An 18,543-nucleotide genomic window follows, 5' to 3' on the forward strand; every position below is an offset into this window, starting at 1 on the left:
TTTCTATAACAAACTTTTCCAAGAAGGAGGATTCTGCAGGCTGCAGATTTCTGAAACTGTTGCACTCTAGAAGAATCTTGCTTCTGTTTGCTGGATTTGGGCAGACCTTTCTGGCAATCATTAGTCATTTTATATACTCACTTTTGGGACTTTCTGTTTTATTTTCTTCTTTCCCTCCCATGCTTTTTTATTTGCAGCTGTCGCTGTTCCCATCCTGCCATGTCTTCATGGAAATGCGGGGACAATTTGCCTTAGAAGGCTGCATTAAATAGCAGCTGGGGTTAGATGGAGAAGATGGGTCAGAAGCAAGACCTTATAAACAGAACACTCTCTCTCAAGATTTTAGGAGGAAAAGTGTCGTTTAGGGTTTGGCTTTCCAATCCCCCACACATATCTTGGTGGTATTTGAGAACATTGTCCTAGAGTTGATGGTCTTCAAAGCAATTTCAGGAGAGCCTAGCAGTAGCAATGCCTCTAGAGTTGAAGCCAAGAATGCTCGTTATGCCTTCTTGTCCTAGTGGTGGTAAGAAGGTGCACGTGAGATGAGAAAAGCAGCCCTCAGGTGGAGGAACATAATCCTTGATCTTGTATAATTTCCCCCCACTTAAAATATCTCTATAGTCAGCGGTAAGCTAAGGCGCATGGTTAACTGTCATAAGCATACTATGCAGCTCTTGGTAACTCATTCCAAACTTTCTTTTCGTCTAACCAGGCTTGTTCTTTTCCACATTCTTCCGTAAGCTCTTGTTAGGATGTGTTTACCAATATTTTCTTTTAATCAGGGGGATTCTTATAAAAATAGGAAATAATTATTTCTTTTCTCATTTTACAATTCTGTTCTGGCAGTGGCTGGCTGATACTTTTGTTATGATTATTTATATCTTAAAATCTGTTCTTGTATAACAAGTGTGATTGCATATTAGAAAAGATATTTGCTTTTGGATGTCTTTTTCATCCTATTTTTACTTTTATAAATGACTTGAGATGAACAATGAATTTAAGATAACATTTGTTTCTTAAGAGAATATATATTTATGTGTTTGTCTCCTAATGACAGTGCTAAGCAGTGACTATTAGACTGTTCTAATTGATGTGGTTTGTTTTCCTAGTACGTTCGCTTGGCTCCATTGCACTTAGAAAAGCAGAAGATGTTGACTTCAAGTATCATTTTAATTTCTTCAGTGTCAACTTTAATGAGGAGTTGGTTGCATTGTATGGTGGTAGTCTGCAACGACAGACCAAGTTTGTGCATGAATGCATAAAAGTAATTCTTAAATTGTACAGGGTAAGTAGTGACATATACTGAATAATGTACTTGCATTTTGGAATGGAATTCTGGGCTGCCTTTTCTGCTGGAAAACTGAAGAATGCTGAAAAAGGGAGGGAGACTTTATAATGTGTGTAGATAATTAAATGTGATGATAGTGCAATAGAGAAGTGCTGTTCTTTAATAGAATTTAATGCTAGTGACAATCCCAGAGCCTTGGTATTAAATTCTATATTGTGTTTCTAAATAAATACTTCCATGCACAATGTATGCTTTTTTTGTAGTAGAGATGTAAACTTTCCCTAGCTTATTAAAATATTAATATAGCATCACCTTATATCCAGTTTTCTCTAGGAAAGTTCTTCGATAGCCTATGTCCCTAAGAGTCTCAGAAATTAAAATAAGCTGAAGTTTCTTATGCTTACACAGGCTGTATATTATTCCCTTTTGAGCTGCAAACTTCACTTTGAACATGTTTTTTGAGACAGCAATTACATTTATATTAATTTTGTAAACTTCTCAACCTGATACTAGTTAATATTGTCTTTGAGAGGACATAAGTTAATTTTGGGGGGGAAAAAAGTACATGAAGTATGATAACCATAGTTCTATGTCAAATCTATTTTTGATGTGTCTGATTGCTCTTTGCTTAAGGATCGAGAATTTGCACCGACCAGTGTTGCAATAGTAGGCCATTCCATGGGTGGTCTTGTGGCAAGAGCATTGCTTACTCTGAAGAATTTTAAGCCCGAACTTATAAACCTCCTCATTACGCAAGCCACACCTCATGTTGCGCCTGTAATGCCTTTAGACAAATATCTTACCGGTAAGTATTGCAGGTTATCTAATTACATTGTATTTCTTTACTGATCCTCTCAAGCACTGATAGGTGAGGTTCTTGCAGATCAACAGCAAAATGTGTTGTTTTGTTTACTGTAATGAATCTGTTCCTTTGTTACTCAAGTGGTTGTGTGAGAGCACTAGGGTACTGAGAGAAAGTAACATGTCATATAAAATGGATTACATGGACTTCAGCTTCTGTGCAGGGCCTGGAGCTCTCAATAACTCCTAATTTTAGTAAACTGCAGAGTGTGTTGCTAAATTGGTAAGCTCTGCAGCGAATGACATTTTTTCTTTCTTTTTTGTAAAACTTGACCTCTGTAATGGCTTTCTTTAGGCAAATGAATTGCCTAAGTAGAGTTGCTAAATTTAATGTTTGTCATGTCTGAAGGTTGGGGGGCGAGAATATTGAATATAGATATAATTGTATATATGTTTACATAAAAGGTAGATCATATTTTTGCTCATTCAAATAACTGTGGCACAAAAAATGAAGTATAATCACTATGCATGTACTATAGACTTCTTGAAAAGCCAGATTCGACTAGACTATACTGATGAAACATGTGCTCAGTGAGAATTATTCTGCTACTTGTAGATATTAAGGGAATTGGTAAAGGACAGGGAATAGATGTTTATTTTCATTGTTCTCTGATTCTCTGTGGCACCCGAGAGGAGTGGATTATCTTTAGCTGCTGAATTGGTTTTATTGTGCTTGTATTAATTCTCCTTCCTACAACTGATTGCAATGCAATGCTTCCTCCTTGCTGACTGTTTCTGGACTGTGGATGTCTTTAAAATAAATCTGTGGTTTCCTACTTAAACAATATATGTGCTCAGTTGATAGAGAAAGTATAAGTCTGTCTCTCTTTCCCAACTGCTACCTCCTTGGGCTTAAAACAATAGTTTTCCTTCCCTGTCTGAATCAAAAGTGATAATCAGAGCTTGAATGCCTCTAGGGGGGATTACAGGTTAGTTAAATGTTTCTATAGCTTTTTTGTATATCGAATAGACTTATGGGGAAATAGTGATTGATTTTAATATATTTTATAGATTTTTATACAGCTGTAAACAATCATTGGATTCTAAAGGCCCAAGATTTAAGAAATTTAACTACCCTTTCTGTGGCGGGAGGATTCAGAGATTACCAAGTTCGTTCAGGACTGGCTTTTCTACCAAGATTGAGTCAACATGACAGTGCCTTATCTGTTGTGGTAAAAAAAGCAAACTATTTTTTTGGCTTTGCATGGAGCTATGTTAGATAGCTGTTTGTGTGATGCATGTATTGGTGTCTAAGTATAGTCTATATGTGCAGCATAATATAAGTAAATATGAAAATACTACATGCGAAAACATAAAGTAGATAGTGTACGGTTATAAAACCATAAATAGCGGATGGAGTATAAATGAGTGTCCACTGGAAGAGGGTGTGTTGGGGTAGATTTCAGTCATCTACCACTTGGTATTCTGTCTTCTCACCACCTTCTTGCACCTTCTTAGTTTCAGAACTCAGGTTTTATTTCCCTGCATTTTTGCAAGAGATGTGTATGTGGAGACAGACAGATGTGCAGTGTCAGAGTAGACTGCTGATTTGATTATAAAAAGGCAGCATTGGCTTCGAGCCTTCTTTTTATAATTATTGATTTTCAAAGAATTTAGGAATAGAAAGAATCTACTGGATCATCAAGTCCAGTCTTCTGCTTTTGCAGGTATCTTATCTCCTTCCAAAATTAATCAAGCAACATCATAGAAGCAGTTAGGTTTGTCACTCCATCTCCCCACCATCAACCTGTTCCCAACATGGAAGAACTGGAAAACACTCCTCAGTATGAAGAAAATTTGTAACTTCCAACTTCCATTTATTGCACAAGTCAGCTTTTAAATGTGATTGTTCTGACATCAACTTGAAATGTTATCTGAAATAGTTGTCATTCCCATGGTGTTTACCTCCCTGTCCATTGTACAGAAAGCTGTCTATAAATAGTCTCAGTTCTGATTCTGCTAGGCTAAGAAGATTAACTCTGCATTCCCTTTGTCCTAGTAACCATTATCTGCATCTGCTCTACTTTCATTTCTCTTGAGTGTTGGTGACCAGAATTTTGCATGTAGTGGTACACATGTAGAGGTACCAGTTCTTTCTCATGGCTTTTTGGGTTTTGGTTTGTGGGTTTGGGGGGTTTGGTTTTGTTTTGGGGGTTGTTCTGTTGTTGTTTGGTTTGTTCTTTCCTTCCTGACTGCAGTGTATTAAGAGTCCATAGCTTGCTTGAATCCAGTTGTGCAACTAGGTGATGAGCTCCATTTATGGGAGGTGTTTTTGATATTATTGGTCCCTAAGATGCAATACATGCAGTACTTACACCACTTACACAAATGAATAGCTTCAGACTGTCCAGTTCTTTCTGCATGGTGTTCTGATGCTCCTTTCTGTTGAGGATGCCCTTGCTTTTCTAGCAGCAGCTTTGACTGGCATGCTTCTATTCTTGTGTGCCAGGATCACTTATTAAAGTAGTAATACTAGTCATAGAAGCAGTCTTTGAATAAATTTCGTTAAGTTTCCTCCATACCGTTATTTGCCCTTTCATCATTAGTCTCTGCTATCTAACATAGATAACTCAGTTGTTTCATTTTACAAGTCCTGCTTCAGCACTTGTAAGATTTCTGTCTGAGGAGGTCATTCTGTTGCACCCTAGTCCCTGAAAATCTTAAGATAAACACTATTCTTTTTAATAATTATGCAGATATGTTTAAATAAGGAGGGGAAAGGCTTGCTTAGAATTTTAGAATGTTGAATACTAACAAAATCTTCACTTTTTTCCTTCCTCAAACAGAGCTCAGCTGTGCCTAGAGCTTGGGCCTCAACTGACCATCTCTCCATAGTGTGGTAAGCTAATGGAACAAAGGTTAATTGACTGACCGTACATCCCTCTGTTCTCTACTGTTATCACATCGTACAAGAGTTTAACTTCAGCGTAATATTATTATGATGTCTCTTCTGACCACTTTTACTTCCCATGATATTTCCTCTCCAGTTTTAATTTTACTTATTCTGTCTTCTAGGTGCAAAGAATTGATCCTGGCTACAATTAGAGCTTTTTTTGATCTCATAGATGAAAATACAAGGCAGGTTTGTATATGTGATGTCCTGTATATTTCCCCATCACACTTTCTTCTTCCATCCCAGAATGCTTAACCATGCGGACAAATACCACCATATTATACAGAAGACTCCTTTTTGATTATTCAAAGTCATACTGAGAAAATTATTGCACCAGTCACTGAAAAGTCCGGTGTCTTTGTGTTGTCTGGCCAACATGTCAGAAATAATTAGGTGTTAACTCAGGTTTTATTATGGACTGTTTGATGCTTTATAACTGGGGTGTGGACTGAACTTCTCTTCCATAATGCCTCAAGTTTAGTTGACCTTGCACCAGGATGAACAAATTTTGCTAGTTGTGTGGCTTTGAATGTGACCTCTTAATGAGTGTTTGATTCACCTTCTCTGACTAGTACATAAAGAATGAAAAACTGATAGTTTAACTCAGAGATATACTTCTCGAACTTACCCATGTGTTGTCATCATAGTGGGCAGCGCGTATTTGTGGTGTTCTTTTGTAAATAGCACTTACAAAAATAGCATGCAAGTAAAACACCAGCATGTTTGTTTGCCTCAAGCTACCATTATATGTTGCTAAATATTTATTTATTCTAGATAAATATCCTGCATTTTACTTTTTCAAAACTGCTGGAGAAATGTCCGATTGTACTCTGTCCTTTTCCTGAAATGTTATGCAGCAATAAATGTGAATTGGAATTAAGATCCCAGAGGTTGAAAAATATTTAAGAGCAGAGCCCCAGACACAGGAGAGGAAGGCTTCCAGGTGTTCTTTTTGAGGCTGTTTGGGGCAGACTTCTTGGCATGAAAAATGCATGTTTGTCTCTAAAGAAGGTTTAATAGAATGGTTTCCTTGCATTAAGAGTAGGCAAGGATATAAAACTCCTGAAAGTTTTAGCTAACCTTTATAACATCAGTGGGCTTTCTGTATTGCAGTGCTTGATTATTAATGGCATTTTACTTGTTCAGATTATTGAATTTAGAATAGGAAGTGTTGTGTGTCTTCCAACAATCTCTTCTGCCTCTCATCCGCAAAACTGTATTGCTAGTTCATATGATGACTGTAAATCGTACAAATTGGTAAGATAAAATTTGGCAATGTGCTCTTTTAGATAACTGAGGATCCGAAGAAGAGAATGTCTGTACTGAATCACCACTTTGTGAGACACCCTGCAAAGATATTTGAGGAAAATCCTGAAGCTTTTACAGAACTTGCAGGTGTGCAGCACTTTTCTTTTGAACAGGATTCAATGATCCTCCTTTGTTAATCTTCTCACTACCGGACTTCTGGAATACATTTTGTTCTTCAGACATTGCTAAAATGGTATATGGGTTATAGACCTAAACTATCAGCTTTTGTGTGGTTTCAGTACTAAATAGGTTAAAGGCGTAAGAGCAAAAATCTGTCACTTTTACGTGGCTTAGATTCTGGGGACAAGCAGGAGTCATATTTGCACCAGGGTGTCCAGTAGACAGTCTCAGAAATTGAGAATAGCTGGATGTCAAAGGTACAGTCTAATCTATGCTTATATCTCATGCTTGCAAGAGGGATAGTATGGGTGTTTGTAGAGCCATTATGTTAGTTTTATGCTGCTCATGGAAATACTGAATATTCAGATCTGCTTCATCAGTGATTTCCCTTTTTTTCATGACGTGGCAGGGTGAAATGGACTGCACACTAATGCTTTCCTTGTAACTGATAAGAATGCATAGTTAAAGGTGAGGAATTTTGACTGCATGGAGTCTTGGGAACTAAACAGAACTTTTGCAGGGCACAGGTGTATTTCTAGTTTTGCTGAAGCGGGCTGAACCATTTTATGAAAACCATTTCAGGAATTTTCTTAATGTAAGCTATTGCAGAAGTACTAAGGTAGCTTAAACTTTGGTGTCCAGTTTTGGCCACCCTGGGATAAGAAGGCTTTTAGGCATTGACATATACTGAAGTGAGTGAGGAGCAGAGGATCACAGAAATCGTTAGCTCCTGGGGTGTAGGACATGGGGGAGAGAGGCTGAGTGAACTGGGTTTTTTCACCCTAAAGAGAATGCTAAGGGGGATCCTGTTGCTGTCTTCAATTACCTGATGAAGGACTGGGGAGAAGGCAGAGCTCGATTTTTCTCAGAGGTACGCAGTGATAACATGATAGGCAGTAAAGTCCAGTTACAACAGAAGAAATTCCAATTAGATATTAGGAAAAAGCACTTCACCAGGAGGGTGGTCAAACACTGGACCAGGTGCCCAAAGAGTTTGTGGAACTGGTTTGTTTGTTTGTCTGCCTTTTTTGTGGGGGGGTCAGTTTTTAGCAATAAGGAGAAATTAGTTTAAATTGGATTTCACATTTGCATCTCCCTATTTGTGGTGGTCCTCTTGACACTTATCTAAAGTTCTGTGATGAACTCACTCTAGTTACATAAAAGAAAGATACTAACCTTCTTGCATGACAATTTGCATTGTTTCTATCTCTGATCTCTACAGTATTCTGTCTTGCTCTTTTTCTCCAGACATATCTTTAAACGGCCATTGTTTTCTTGTACATGTTAGTCACTTCATTGTTGACTTGCTTCTGCACAAATTTCTGTATTGGTTTTCTTAGAAGGCTGACAGGAACAAAGATGGGGCTGTTTCTAATGTTGCCTCAGCTTTAACCAGTTGCTTACCCTGTAATTACTTCAGCATCATTCAGTTTCTTATTTGTTTTGTTGCCTTGAGAGCTTTGTTTCAAGATCCATAGGGTTTTTATTTTACAGTTAACATGTAGTATTTGGTTTTGCTGTTTCTTTGTAGCTGATGATAACTGTTGCATGTAATTCTAGGCAGTAGGCTGGAATACTGTTGATTAAAGCTTATAAAGTTTGTAGGCATTTACAGATTAGAGATAAGAATTGGGCGATAAGTAAAAGGTAATATTTTGGAGATAAGGATAATAGTTCCTGAAGTGTGGCATATAAAAACATATTTATTTTTAGGACCTTTCATGTGGATTACAGTCAAAGCCTCAAAATGGACTTATTCGGTTTACAATGTAAGTAACGTTTTTTTCCTCATAGCGTTTTTATGTTTATTTTTTTACTGATGAGCAATTGTTTTTTTTTTCTTTTAAGGATTCTGATGGAAAATATTTCACATTTCCTCTTGCAAGCCACAGAAAATCATACAGTCATGTTTACTGTGGAAACACTATGTTGGTGAGAAAATACTTCTTTAATGTCTGGAGTTTGTTTACAAAGCTGTATTTTTAAATTTAGATTTGCTGCAGTTTTAAGACAGTTCAATGAACAGTTGAAATTACTGACATCCATTTACATTCACAGCCTAATACATTGTGTTAGATGTACTACCTGTTTTAGTATGTCACATTTAGTGTTCAAGAACTGAAACCTTCAATGCCACCTGAACCTCAAATGTTTTATTTTTGACTCTTATGGCTAGCCCCAGATTACTTTCTCCTTTAATTTAGTTCCATTCAGCACTGATGATTTTGAATGAAGAAGTTTTTTGTTTTGTTTTTTTTTTAGTGCTGCCAGGATTTAGCTATACTTCTAATTTGGGAAACGTGTTTATAGGTTTGCTTTCCCATAATAAAACTTAAGTGAGCCTGAAAGGCTACCAAGATCTTCCGCTAAGCAGTGGAAGTGAATGGAAGCCAGGGGAGAGAACAGTGCTTTCTCAGTTGTCTCCTCTATTGAGAGGAGAGGTGATGATGTGTATTTCTTATATTTTTAGCTCCAGACCCATAAATCCAGCCAAAATATTTTTGAAAATTTTTAAAAATATTTGTTGAAAGGAATGACTATAATCTCTTGGCAAACTGGAGATGGATAGGTATGCTTTTCAGAACTATGTGAGTACTTTAGATTAGTGGCAAGAAAATTGAGATGCTTTCCCATTCTATTCTGCCTGTCCCTGTTTCCACTCCTCCCTTTACCAAAGAAGAGGTTCATACCACTATTGTGAAAAAAAGAGTGTATGTTCTCAGTGCTTTTCCTATTGTCCATCCAGTAGCACCTTCAGTATTTACATATTTGTTGTGATCTTAGTTGTGCTTTAATAGGGTAACTCTTGCCTTTGTTATAATATCTTAAAGACAGGGCTAGTACTGCTTGAAGAGGGGGAGGTACAGAAGAATGTCTGAGATACTTGCATCATGGTGTTATTGCTTCAGAACCCTTAAATTCTTGAGGGGGGGAGCAGTAGAACATGAAAAATAGACTACTTAGGATAGTACTTTGAGATGTTTCCTTTAGTTAGAAAACATTAAACTCTAATAAAATGGAATTTTACATCATATGTAAGGCAGATTTGTTTTTGAAGAGAAGTGATGAAAGTTTGTTTGCCTAACCTTATATTTGTTTTTAGAAAATGTATTGATTCATAACTATAAAAGGTGGCAAATGGAAGTTATCTAAAATGGTTTCTAGAAACCCCCACCTTTCACTCTTATGCTTCATCTTTCCATCCTTATAATTGTAATTCCAAGATTATGATGTCAGACTTCTAATGGAGGATATCACCTGCTGTTCACACCAAAGTTTGACTTCATTGTGAAATGAAGAAAAAAAAAAAAAAAAGTTGGTGGATATCTTTCATTATAAATAATTGAGGAAGTCTGAGAGAGACTGTTTTTATCATCTTCACTTCTACAGTTCGGCATTTGACATCCTTATGGAAATTTGGTCACTATAGTGATAGCCGCTGCAGGCACACTTAGTAGAAGAGCAGTGAGATGAAGGTGGAAGTTTGTTACTCTTTTTAGTAAACTAATTGCACCAAGGCTCTACTGTCAGAGGATTTTCAGAACAGTTGCTGACATCTGGTGTACTGTTAGCATACAGAAATTTTGGACATGATTATCAGTATTAACTCCTGCATTGTTTGGAGTAAAGAATTGCTAATTTTAGTATATTTATAAATACATTCACATATAGGTAATGTACTGTTTCATGGTATTGACTTTACAGGACACAAGTAGCTGGATTTATGGCTGTATCAACAGTAACTCATCGATGTGGTAAGTAAAAACAGTCCCTGCTATTTATTCAAATGGATGTTCTAAGACTACATTTTAATTTAAAGCATCTAAAATCTCCTCCTCCTTAGGAAGGAAGAGTTTGGGAAGAAAAGTGAAATTCTTACTGTGAATAATTCATGCTTTCTGTATCACCAAGAAAACAGGAAAGAATAGGTTTTCTCAAAATTACTGCATGAATGCAGAATAAGAGAGGTGAACTTTTTCTTCTCTAAGCTATGTTTTTCACCTTCATAGCAGTGAAAAGTTTTTCTTTTGTGGATTACTAAACTGTGTTTTGTAGCATCTCTCTATAATCCTATGACAGAAGGCATCAAATGTCACTCAAAGCCTTCAGAAGAGTGGTTTGAAGCATATATATATTTTTAAAATTTCTTTCTTAGCTCATAATTGCTGTTGTCATATGAAAATTTTTTTGGAAATGTGGGTGCTTTAGAGATTATTTGAACCAGATCATTACAACCATTACAAAATGGATTTAAAACACTGGCTTAGCTTACATTTGCAAAGTAAGCTCCAAGTAAATTCAGCCTACCCTTCAGATTAGGGAGAGTCTCCAGGTGGAATTGAGCTAGCATAGTATTTATCTGTTCTGGGATCTGTGCTGAGGTGTATAGTATAGCCACAGAGTCTTGCCTTCAGCTGATAGCCAGGTGTCATAATTACTTTCTCCTGATCCAAGGAGAAGTTGGATATTACTCCGTTGTATAACTTCTGATCATCATCAAGTGGAGGTTAGCCTAGTTCAGGACTTCTACCTAAAACCTCATCTGTATAGTGGGTTTGCTGTGGACTGTGTCCTGAGGTCATGTAACACTATTTAGAGAAACAGAAGTATCCTGGTATTCTAAAAGCCATAACTTAAAATGACTGAATGAATGTTTTGCAGTTCAATGTGTTAATGTAGGTACACACCATTTTAGAACTGCTGCAAGCTCTGTAGCGGCTACAATTTTTGTTGTATATGGTATGCTTTAGATGTTCCCATAGGAGAAATTGGTACTTCTGACATTTAAAAGATGCTGAAAAACCCATGTGTTAATTCAATGCCAGTGCTCTTAGCTCATTTAAGAGTTTTCATCATATGTCTGAATTTGTGTGGCTAATAACTGCCGAATGAATGTTTTGTGTATGACAAAGAGCTTTGCTTAACTTGTATTTGCAAAAACAAGATTTGCAGTATCTGAAATTATTATAGTTAGATAAATTACTATGGTAGCTAACTGCAGTAGACCCAAACTTGTTTTCAATTCAAAACCCTGTAAATCTACATAAGGGGGAGAGAAAAGCTGGTATGTTAATCCACTGTCATAACATAGTGCCTGCATAAGGAATATGCTCATCCTTAAATGTGCGTGGATTTTTACAGCCGGGAAGCTAATGATTTATCCTGGAGAGCTGAGCTTCTTCCAACCACTAAGGCAAGTATTGTCCATAACTTGTAGAAGAGAGTGGTGTTTTGTGGGTTAGTTGCATGTCATGGGAGAAGGATATGTTGTGTTTACAGCATTGGAACATGCAGTTGTAATCCAGAGGAAGGGGTGCAAGAGGTGGACATCTCGCAACTGGCAAGGGGCAAGCTATGAGTTATGTTCAGTAATGGCTTTTCTTTTTCTTTCTCTTTTTTAAGGTTGCAATACTGAAACTTCAGGACTATCCTTCTTTGTCCCACATTGTCATTCAGGTACCACCCACAGTTGGCAATAAGGTAAAAAAAAAATATATGCAGAAATTGCTTGCTTAATGTGTTCATAGCTTTCAGATGCTATGATGGAAGGAAAAGAAAGTATATTAAATATGTGCTAAGCTACTCTGAGAAACCATAGACCTAGGCTCCAGTGTGGTTTGAAGGTAACGTTGTTACCTTCTGTAAGCTCAGAAACATTTTCATTTGATAAAATACCAAACACAAGGCATGAATAGTACCTGAAGCATACAAAGCAACAGTTTTCAAACCAGTTCTTAGAGTTCTTGTTAGAGGTTCTAATGTTATTCTTCCTTCTCTTTCTCAATATTCTGATTGCATTCCTGAATATTTATCTTGCTGAACAGTCAGTTCTTTTATCCAAGGGTAGTAGAGAATGTTGTAGATAATTGAAGACACCATATATGGATTCTGGGGAGGATGGTAGATACCTCTGCAAGCTCTGAGACCACAAATAATGTGGTAGACTGAGTTGTGCAGTTTGATAGTTCTGAATCTCACAGGTGAGTTGGATATCTTTTTGCATCAAGGCCTCTCAGGATCCCAGTAAGAGGAACACTTGCAGTGAATCTAAGCAGACTCTGTGTATTACCCAGCTGTGTCTGGCAGGCCTTTCTAGCGAGTCCTGAAAATGGCAGAACACTGAACTTGAATTTAAAGTCTAAGTAGATCTTACATTCCTTTCTGCAACACAAATACAGTCTCTGCATCTGTGGTATAATAATCCATGATGCAAGAAATTATTTGCAGCTGAAGTGATTCATAATGCTCACCTATGAGTGTATCTTCAGATAGTTGTGACAGAGATATCTTGCAGTTGCAGTAGTAATATACAGTGTTCTGGATAAGTAAAAATAGATGAGAGATCACTTTGGACTGCAACTTAGCAGGTTACATTTCACGCGTTAAAACTTGGAAACTGCTTTTAAAAAGTAAACAAATGCTGGATTTACAATGGGATGGAAAAGAGTTTTCAAGTGAACTAAATACTTATTAAAGGTGGTACAACTCATTCCTGCTGGATACTTTGCTCTACTTTTGCATGATTAAACTTCAGGAGGCAAGCTAAAGGTACCTTTTGCCTAGGACATTCTATCCAGAGTTTGGACAAGTCACTCCTTTGCAACACCCCCTCCACCCCCACATTCCCTACCCCCAAAAAAAAGATGTACCTGAGAAGGAGAGATGTGAACTGGATTCAAGTCATTCTCAGCTGTTTGAATAGCCTTTTGAAGGCTGTTGCAAATGTGTGAGAGCTGGAGGAACCTGGAAGTCATGCTTAAGCTACCCAAACTTGTACTGCTGTGTACAGGAATAAACTACCTGCCAGTCTTTATCAGTGGAGTGTGGAGAGGTGGCTTCTCAGTATCTTGGACTCTGCCTGAGCCTTCAACAGAATTTAGCAAGTGCAAAGGCTTTATAGTCTTGTGCTTAATTTAGATCTGTATTTAATATCCTGAATTACAGTACACTTTGGACTGTGAATTCTTCAAAGATGATTCCAGAACAGTACAGCTTCCTGTAACACATCTTTTTTCATTTGGTAAGTATAGCATACTACTTTCGGAAGAAAAGAGAAAACTATTATTACTAACATTTGGATAACAAATTTGCCTCAAAATGCCAGTTTTGTTTTTACTAAAGTTAATACTGCTTCTGTTAGACAATGAAATAAGAAATGTGAGGGTTTTGACTAACAGATGTAGAAGCACATAAGTCTCCTGGAAGCAAAAAAATATCTGAAGATGTAGTGAGTTCTTAAATAATTTTATCTAATATGTGAAAATAATCCATCCTTTACAGGGCTTACTTCAAGCAAAATTCTATTAAATTCAAGTGGCTTACTTTACAATGTACAGCTCCAGCACTTCAACCAAGTAAGAATTCTACTTAATTTTTAAGCTAATGTAACCACTGTTTGGAGAATGTAAATTATTTTTTCTTTTTTTTTTTAATGTAGATATATCAAGCTTTCAAAATTAATATAGAGAGCCACTGCCAATCACTCCAAGGTAAATATAAGTCTTCTAAAGTATGAATTTATAAAACAAAGCTTGCTGAAAATTCTCAAGACTGAAGCTGGTGAAAACAAAAGTCCTCTCATGCAATGAGTACTGTTACAGCAGTGCTGTTATAATCTGCTCAAATGTATAATAGCTAATATCTCTCACTTTCTACTTTTTGTTACGAAGGATATCTTGAAGAAAATGTGGAATTAGTCCTCATATGTTTGTTTTTCTTACTTCCCAGCACAGGGAAGTTGAACTTTCAGCAGGATTCTGCATTATGTTGAAAATGTTTCTCAAGAATAGCACATTTGGCTAGGATTTTTATCCGCTAATTAGGGGATGCAAATTTGAATGTTGAGTTGCATAGGCTTAAACAGAATGGGATGCTAAAGGACTTGGTTTAAAAAAAAAAAAAAGTGATGGATTTATTAGCTTGAGGTTACAACCTTGTATTGAAAACCATACATTTTCTCATAACTGTACTGCCTTTAAACATGGACGTCTTACTGTCTTGTTCTGTAACAGCGTGAGTTTAAAATAGTCATTTTTGTTCAGTGCTAAATGCACTGATCTGCACTGCAATGTCAGTTGCAATGTCACTGCAGGCCCAATGATTCTGTATAGTGATCTATATTCCACCTTTGTTTTACCTGCATTTTAGTTTTTGGAGGCAGTTGCCACATCATGTTCTTAATTAATTTTGTATTTTTAAATTCTGTTCCATTTCAGAAAGAAAACCTAGTGTTTACAGACTTCATATACCCTGGTCACATGAAGACTCAATAATTGTAGCAAAGTAAGGACTTCAACAATTATAATTTATTTCTTGATATGTTTCTAAGGAATGTTTGCATCCTGTTGTGGTAATATTTCTGATATGAGACAACTTCTCCAGTCTTAAGTTTTTGGCTTCTGCATCTTTTCCTCATTTACCTTTCTGCTGTTGTTGACAAAGTTGTTTTGACTTTTCCTCAGAATATCTACTAATTATTTGTTTAATAATTCTTACTAATTTCTTGAAAAGAAAGTCAGATGTGCTGGTCTGAAATTCTCAGCATAATCTTTGACCATCTCGTGAGTGGGGAATAGAGGCTGCTCTGGATGCTGGCTTCTTCCTGTAACCCAGGGTTTAGATCACATGGCAGCATGAAGTTGCTTCAGCAGTAGTCCTGACAAAATCAAATGATATGGCGTGAAATATGTGCCATTCATGAACCAGTTGAACAATCCCTTCCTCCCCCCTGCCCCCCGTAATTTCTAATAACGTAATACTTACAGGAAACTGAATTGTGTTCTTGCAAATCTGTCCCTCACATTGTTGTCACTCAGAATATTTACATGTTCTGTGAAGGAGTGTGTACACTATTGCTAAATTTGTCTGGTTTTTTTAGTACCATGCCCCTACCTCAGAAGATGTAGTAGTTTGTGATAGGATACACAAGTTCATTATACCATTTCGCTCATAAGCTCATAAGTACTTGGTGTACTAGATCTGCTTTACGTGCACTTGTTGAAGAATAAGGCATGTTTGGCTTCTTTTGGTTATAAGGACAACAATTACCAATTAAGTTGCTGTTTCAGAGTTCCGTCTTTTACTGAGATTTCTGCAAAACTGCATATTGCTCAGCCTCAAAATGACAGCAGGGTTCCAGAGTTAAATATTTACTCTTCTTCAGACTGTCAGTATGAAGTGAGTAATACAGATCTATTTTATAGCTACTTTGCATTGCTGTATAATTTGTGCATAATTCAGTCTTTTAAAACATGTAGATAATTAGCCAAAATACTAAGCAAAGGCTGTTTAGCCTTTTTGTATATGTAGTGCATGTTACAAGTATTTTGCAACAGCTGGAGTAATATTGAAAGTTGGGCTATCATTTCTAAGGAGAACTTTAAAGCATTTGTTTTTAAAAAGCCACTAGTAAGCTGTTGTACATGTTAGTTATGGGATTGCTGTATTCTAATACTTAAGTTGTCTTTTTAAACATATTCTCTACTTATGCTTACCATTGTGTAAAATTATAGAATATTTCTTTTTTTAACCAAGGTAATTCTGAAGACGTCACTCTTGCAGGTTCTTGGGCAAGTAAGAACACTTCTTAGTACTAGATTCTTTTTCATGTCAGTAGCATCTATAGAAGTTTTCCCTTCCTCCTTTCCCTACTATGGCACTTCAAATTCCTTCTCAATGCCAAGAGGAACACTGTTCATTGATCACTTAAAACCTTGTCACGTGGCAAGCCAGATAAACATCAGGCCTCAGTTTTCAGAGGGGTAGAAGAGCATTCTAGCTCTAAAGAACTAATGTAAATGTCGAGCATTTGGCTTTGTGGTTAGCTGAATATCTATAAATGGATGATGCTGTGGGTCACTTTAACTTTCTTGCCTGATGAGTCAGTAGTATTAAAACTTTAGAATACATTTGGCTTCAACTAAAAGTTAGGGGGAAAAAAAAAAGTCTAAGTAGATCCATAGGCTCCTTTTCAACAAATTTTCTTTGGTTATCAATGAAGAATACATTTCAACACTGGTATCAGTAAAAATAGACTAGCATCCTGCAGTTTCCTGATTCTAAAAAGTAATTAATTTGCAAGCACCTAAGTGTAGTGCTGGAGTATTACTGGCAAGTTTCTCTATTTGAATGTATGCATTTATGTCAAGGATTTTTTCATTGTTATTTTAGAAGAATTTGTGCGCTATTTGTATATTAAGCATGACTTTGGACAGTGGAAGCCAATTAAAACATACATGAAATCGCTTCAAAAAATTATTTGCCCAAAAGTATATATTAACCATATGCAGGTTTTGCTTGTAAAGGGGCCTTTTAATTTTAAAATTTATTTTACTGAAACACCATTAATGCGCTACTGTATTCTTTTAATATTTGTCTTGACTGGGAAAAAAGCATTAATTTATAATTTGGTCATTTGTCAAAACATGTTTGATTAGCCGTTCATGGGAGAGACGTGTATTTTCCATATATAACATTAATTGCTAATAGTGGTTATCAAATACTTACGCATCAAAATGAGAAACTGTTGAATTTTTTTAAGAAAGATTTTCTAAGAAACATTATCATGCTGTCTTCACAGTATTTTTGTGTGTGTATTTTTAAATATATTATTTTATATATATACACCTTAAAAGTTATCCTTGTCTTTCAGATAATAAGGTTCCATGCCGGCGCTCTTCCTGTCTATGTTGTTTCTAATATTCTTCTTACTTATGGAGGACAATTAAGCACACTGATCTCAACAGGTAGCTTTCTAGAGTTTTTTTCTGTCATAAGTGATTTTAGAGAAATTACTTACCCAATTTACTGTTGAAAGACTGGCTAATTGTGATTTTTTTTTTAAGCTAAGTATGATTGAACTTGTGCAATTACTTGGATCTATGCTTTTCAGTTTTGGGTTTTGTTTGTTGGTAGTTCTTCAAGGTTGTGTTGTGGCAGAATATTTCCTTATTATTTTACTCTGCAGTCCCTTTATGAATGGTTGGTGTTGCACAATATTTTATAATTAATAGAAGTCTACTTAAAAATACATCTACAAGTTTAAAATATATTGTTAATATGCATGAAGATGAGATTTGCAGACTAACTTTTGGACATGTCTTCAGATAAAAAGGATTTTTATTTAAATTCAGATTGTATTTGTGACAAACTCTGTAATCTCTCTAGAAGCTCTTGTTTCCTAATATGAGTGATGTAGTAAATAAGGGCCTTGATGATGAAGTATGCCGACTTGAAGTACTGCTATAAGACATGGTTCTCTTGTTTTAAAGTAAACTTTCAAACCTTTGTCTGAATTTAGTTTTTGTTGTGGATCTTCTTTGTTAAAGTTCGTGACAAAATAGTAACCGTAGATGCTTTCTGTTCTTGATTCTAGGCCAGTGTTCAGACTTTTCCCTTGAACTAGTTAGGACAGCTAAACCCTACAAAGTAGAACCTCTTATAAGCATTGTTGTGTTTCTACAGAGGTGAGTTTGTGTAATTTATTTATTTCTTTAAAGCAGTTTTCTAAAACAGAGTTTCAATAAAACTATTGGTGGGGAGGAGTATTATTTTACCTGTAGTCATTGTGAACACCTGACTCGTGATTTTGTTTGAAAGGCTGAGTAGGAGGAATAGTTGATAGATACCTTACTTTAATGGCAATTGGAAGTGATAAGTAATGCTGCTTTCATGTTTTTGGCAGGTTTAACTGGTTTAGAGAGATATGGGAATCAATGTCACTACCAGAGGTGGATACTGCTGTACTGAGCAGTCAGGATGCATCGTTCCCCCTAGTGTCCCTGATTCTGTTTCTTTTTGGGACAGGCATTGCCTACTGGAGTGGAGTATTCTTCTCTACATCTCTGAGACTCTTCTCTTCCTTATGGTTAACTCTGATTAGGTAAAACAACATTTTTTATGTACTTCTGCTCTTTTAGATGACTGTGACTGTGTCAGTTTTTCCTGTTTGCTTCAGTGTGGATGTTTGGGCAGATTGAATTCTGCAATGTAGTTAATACCTGATTTTTAGACATCTGGGTTTGTCAGTGTTAAGTACTAATGAAGTATGAGGATTGCCTTGTGTTCCTTATTC

At 36.3% G+C, this 18,543-nt stretch overlaps 1 protein-coding gene across 1 annotated transcript in view; it reads left to right on the forward strand.

Annotated features, from left to right (window-relative positions):
• The window catches only part of PGAP1 (post-GPI attachment to proteins inositol deacylase 1), a 41,310-nt gene that overhangs the window by 6,734 nt on the left and 16,033 nt on the right, over positions 1-18,543 (forward strand). Inside the window, exons 3-22 of the mRNA XM_075093888.1 lie at positions 1,110-1,285; positions 1,922-2,093; positions 3,161-3,321; positions 4,936-4,988; positions 5,165-5,231; positions 6,332-6,437; positions 8,184-8,239; positions 8,319-8,402; positions 10,176-10,225; positions 11,613-11,664; positions 11,874-11,951; positions 13,416-13,491; positions 13,752-13,825; positions 13,909-13,960; positions 14,687-14,753; positions 15,539-15,647; positions 16,005-16,043; positions 17,122-17,215; positions 17,845-17,935; positions 18,154-18,351. Of these exons, the coding sequence (XP_074949989.1) occupies positions 1,110-1,285; positions 1,922-2,093; positions 3,161-3,321; positions 4,936-4,988; positions 5,165-5,231; positions 6,332-6,437; positions 8,184-8,239; positions 8,319-8,402; positions 10,176-10,225; positions 11,613-11,664; positions 11,874-11,951; positions 13,416-13,491; positions 13,752-13,825; positions 13,909-13,960; positions 14,687-14,753; positions 15,539-15,647; positions 16,005-16,043; positions 17,122-17,215; positions 17,845-17,935; positions 18,154-18,351 (1,855 nt within the window). The remainder of the gene's footprint in view (positions 1-1,109; positions 1,286-1,921; positions 2,094-3,160; positions 3,322-4,935; positions 4,989-5,164; positions 5,232-6,331; positions 6,438-8,183; positions 8,240-8,318; positions 8,403-10,175; positions 10,226-11,612; positions 11,665-11,873; positions 11,952-13,415; positions 13,492-13,751; positions 13,826-13,908; positions 13,961-14,686; positions 14,754-15,538; positions 15,648-16,004; positions 16,044-17,121; positions 17,216-17,844; positions 17,936-18,153; positions 18,352-18,543) is intronic.

Source organism: Phalacrocorax aristotelis, chromosome 5 (assembly GCF_949628215.1).
Source record: "Phalacrocorax aristotelis chromosome 5, bGulAri2.1, whole genome shotgun sequence".
Classification (NCBI taxonomy): domain Eukaryota; kingdom Metazoa; phylum Chordata; class Aves; order Suliformes; family Phalacrocoracidae; genus Phalacrocorax; species Phalacrocorax aristotelis.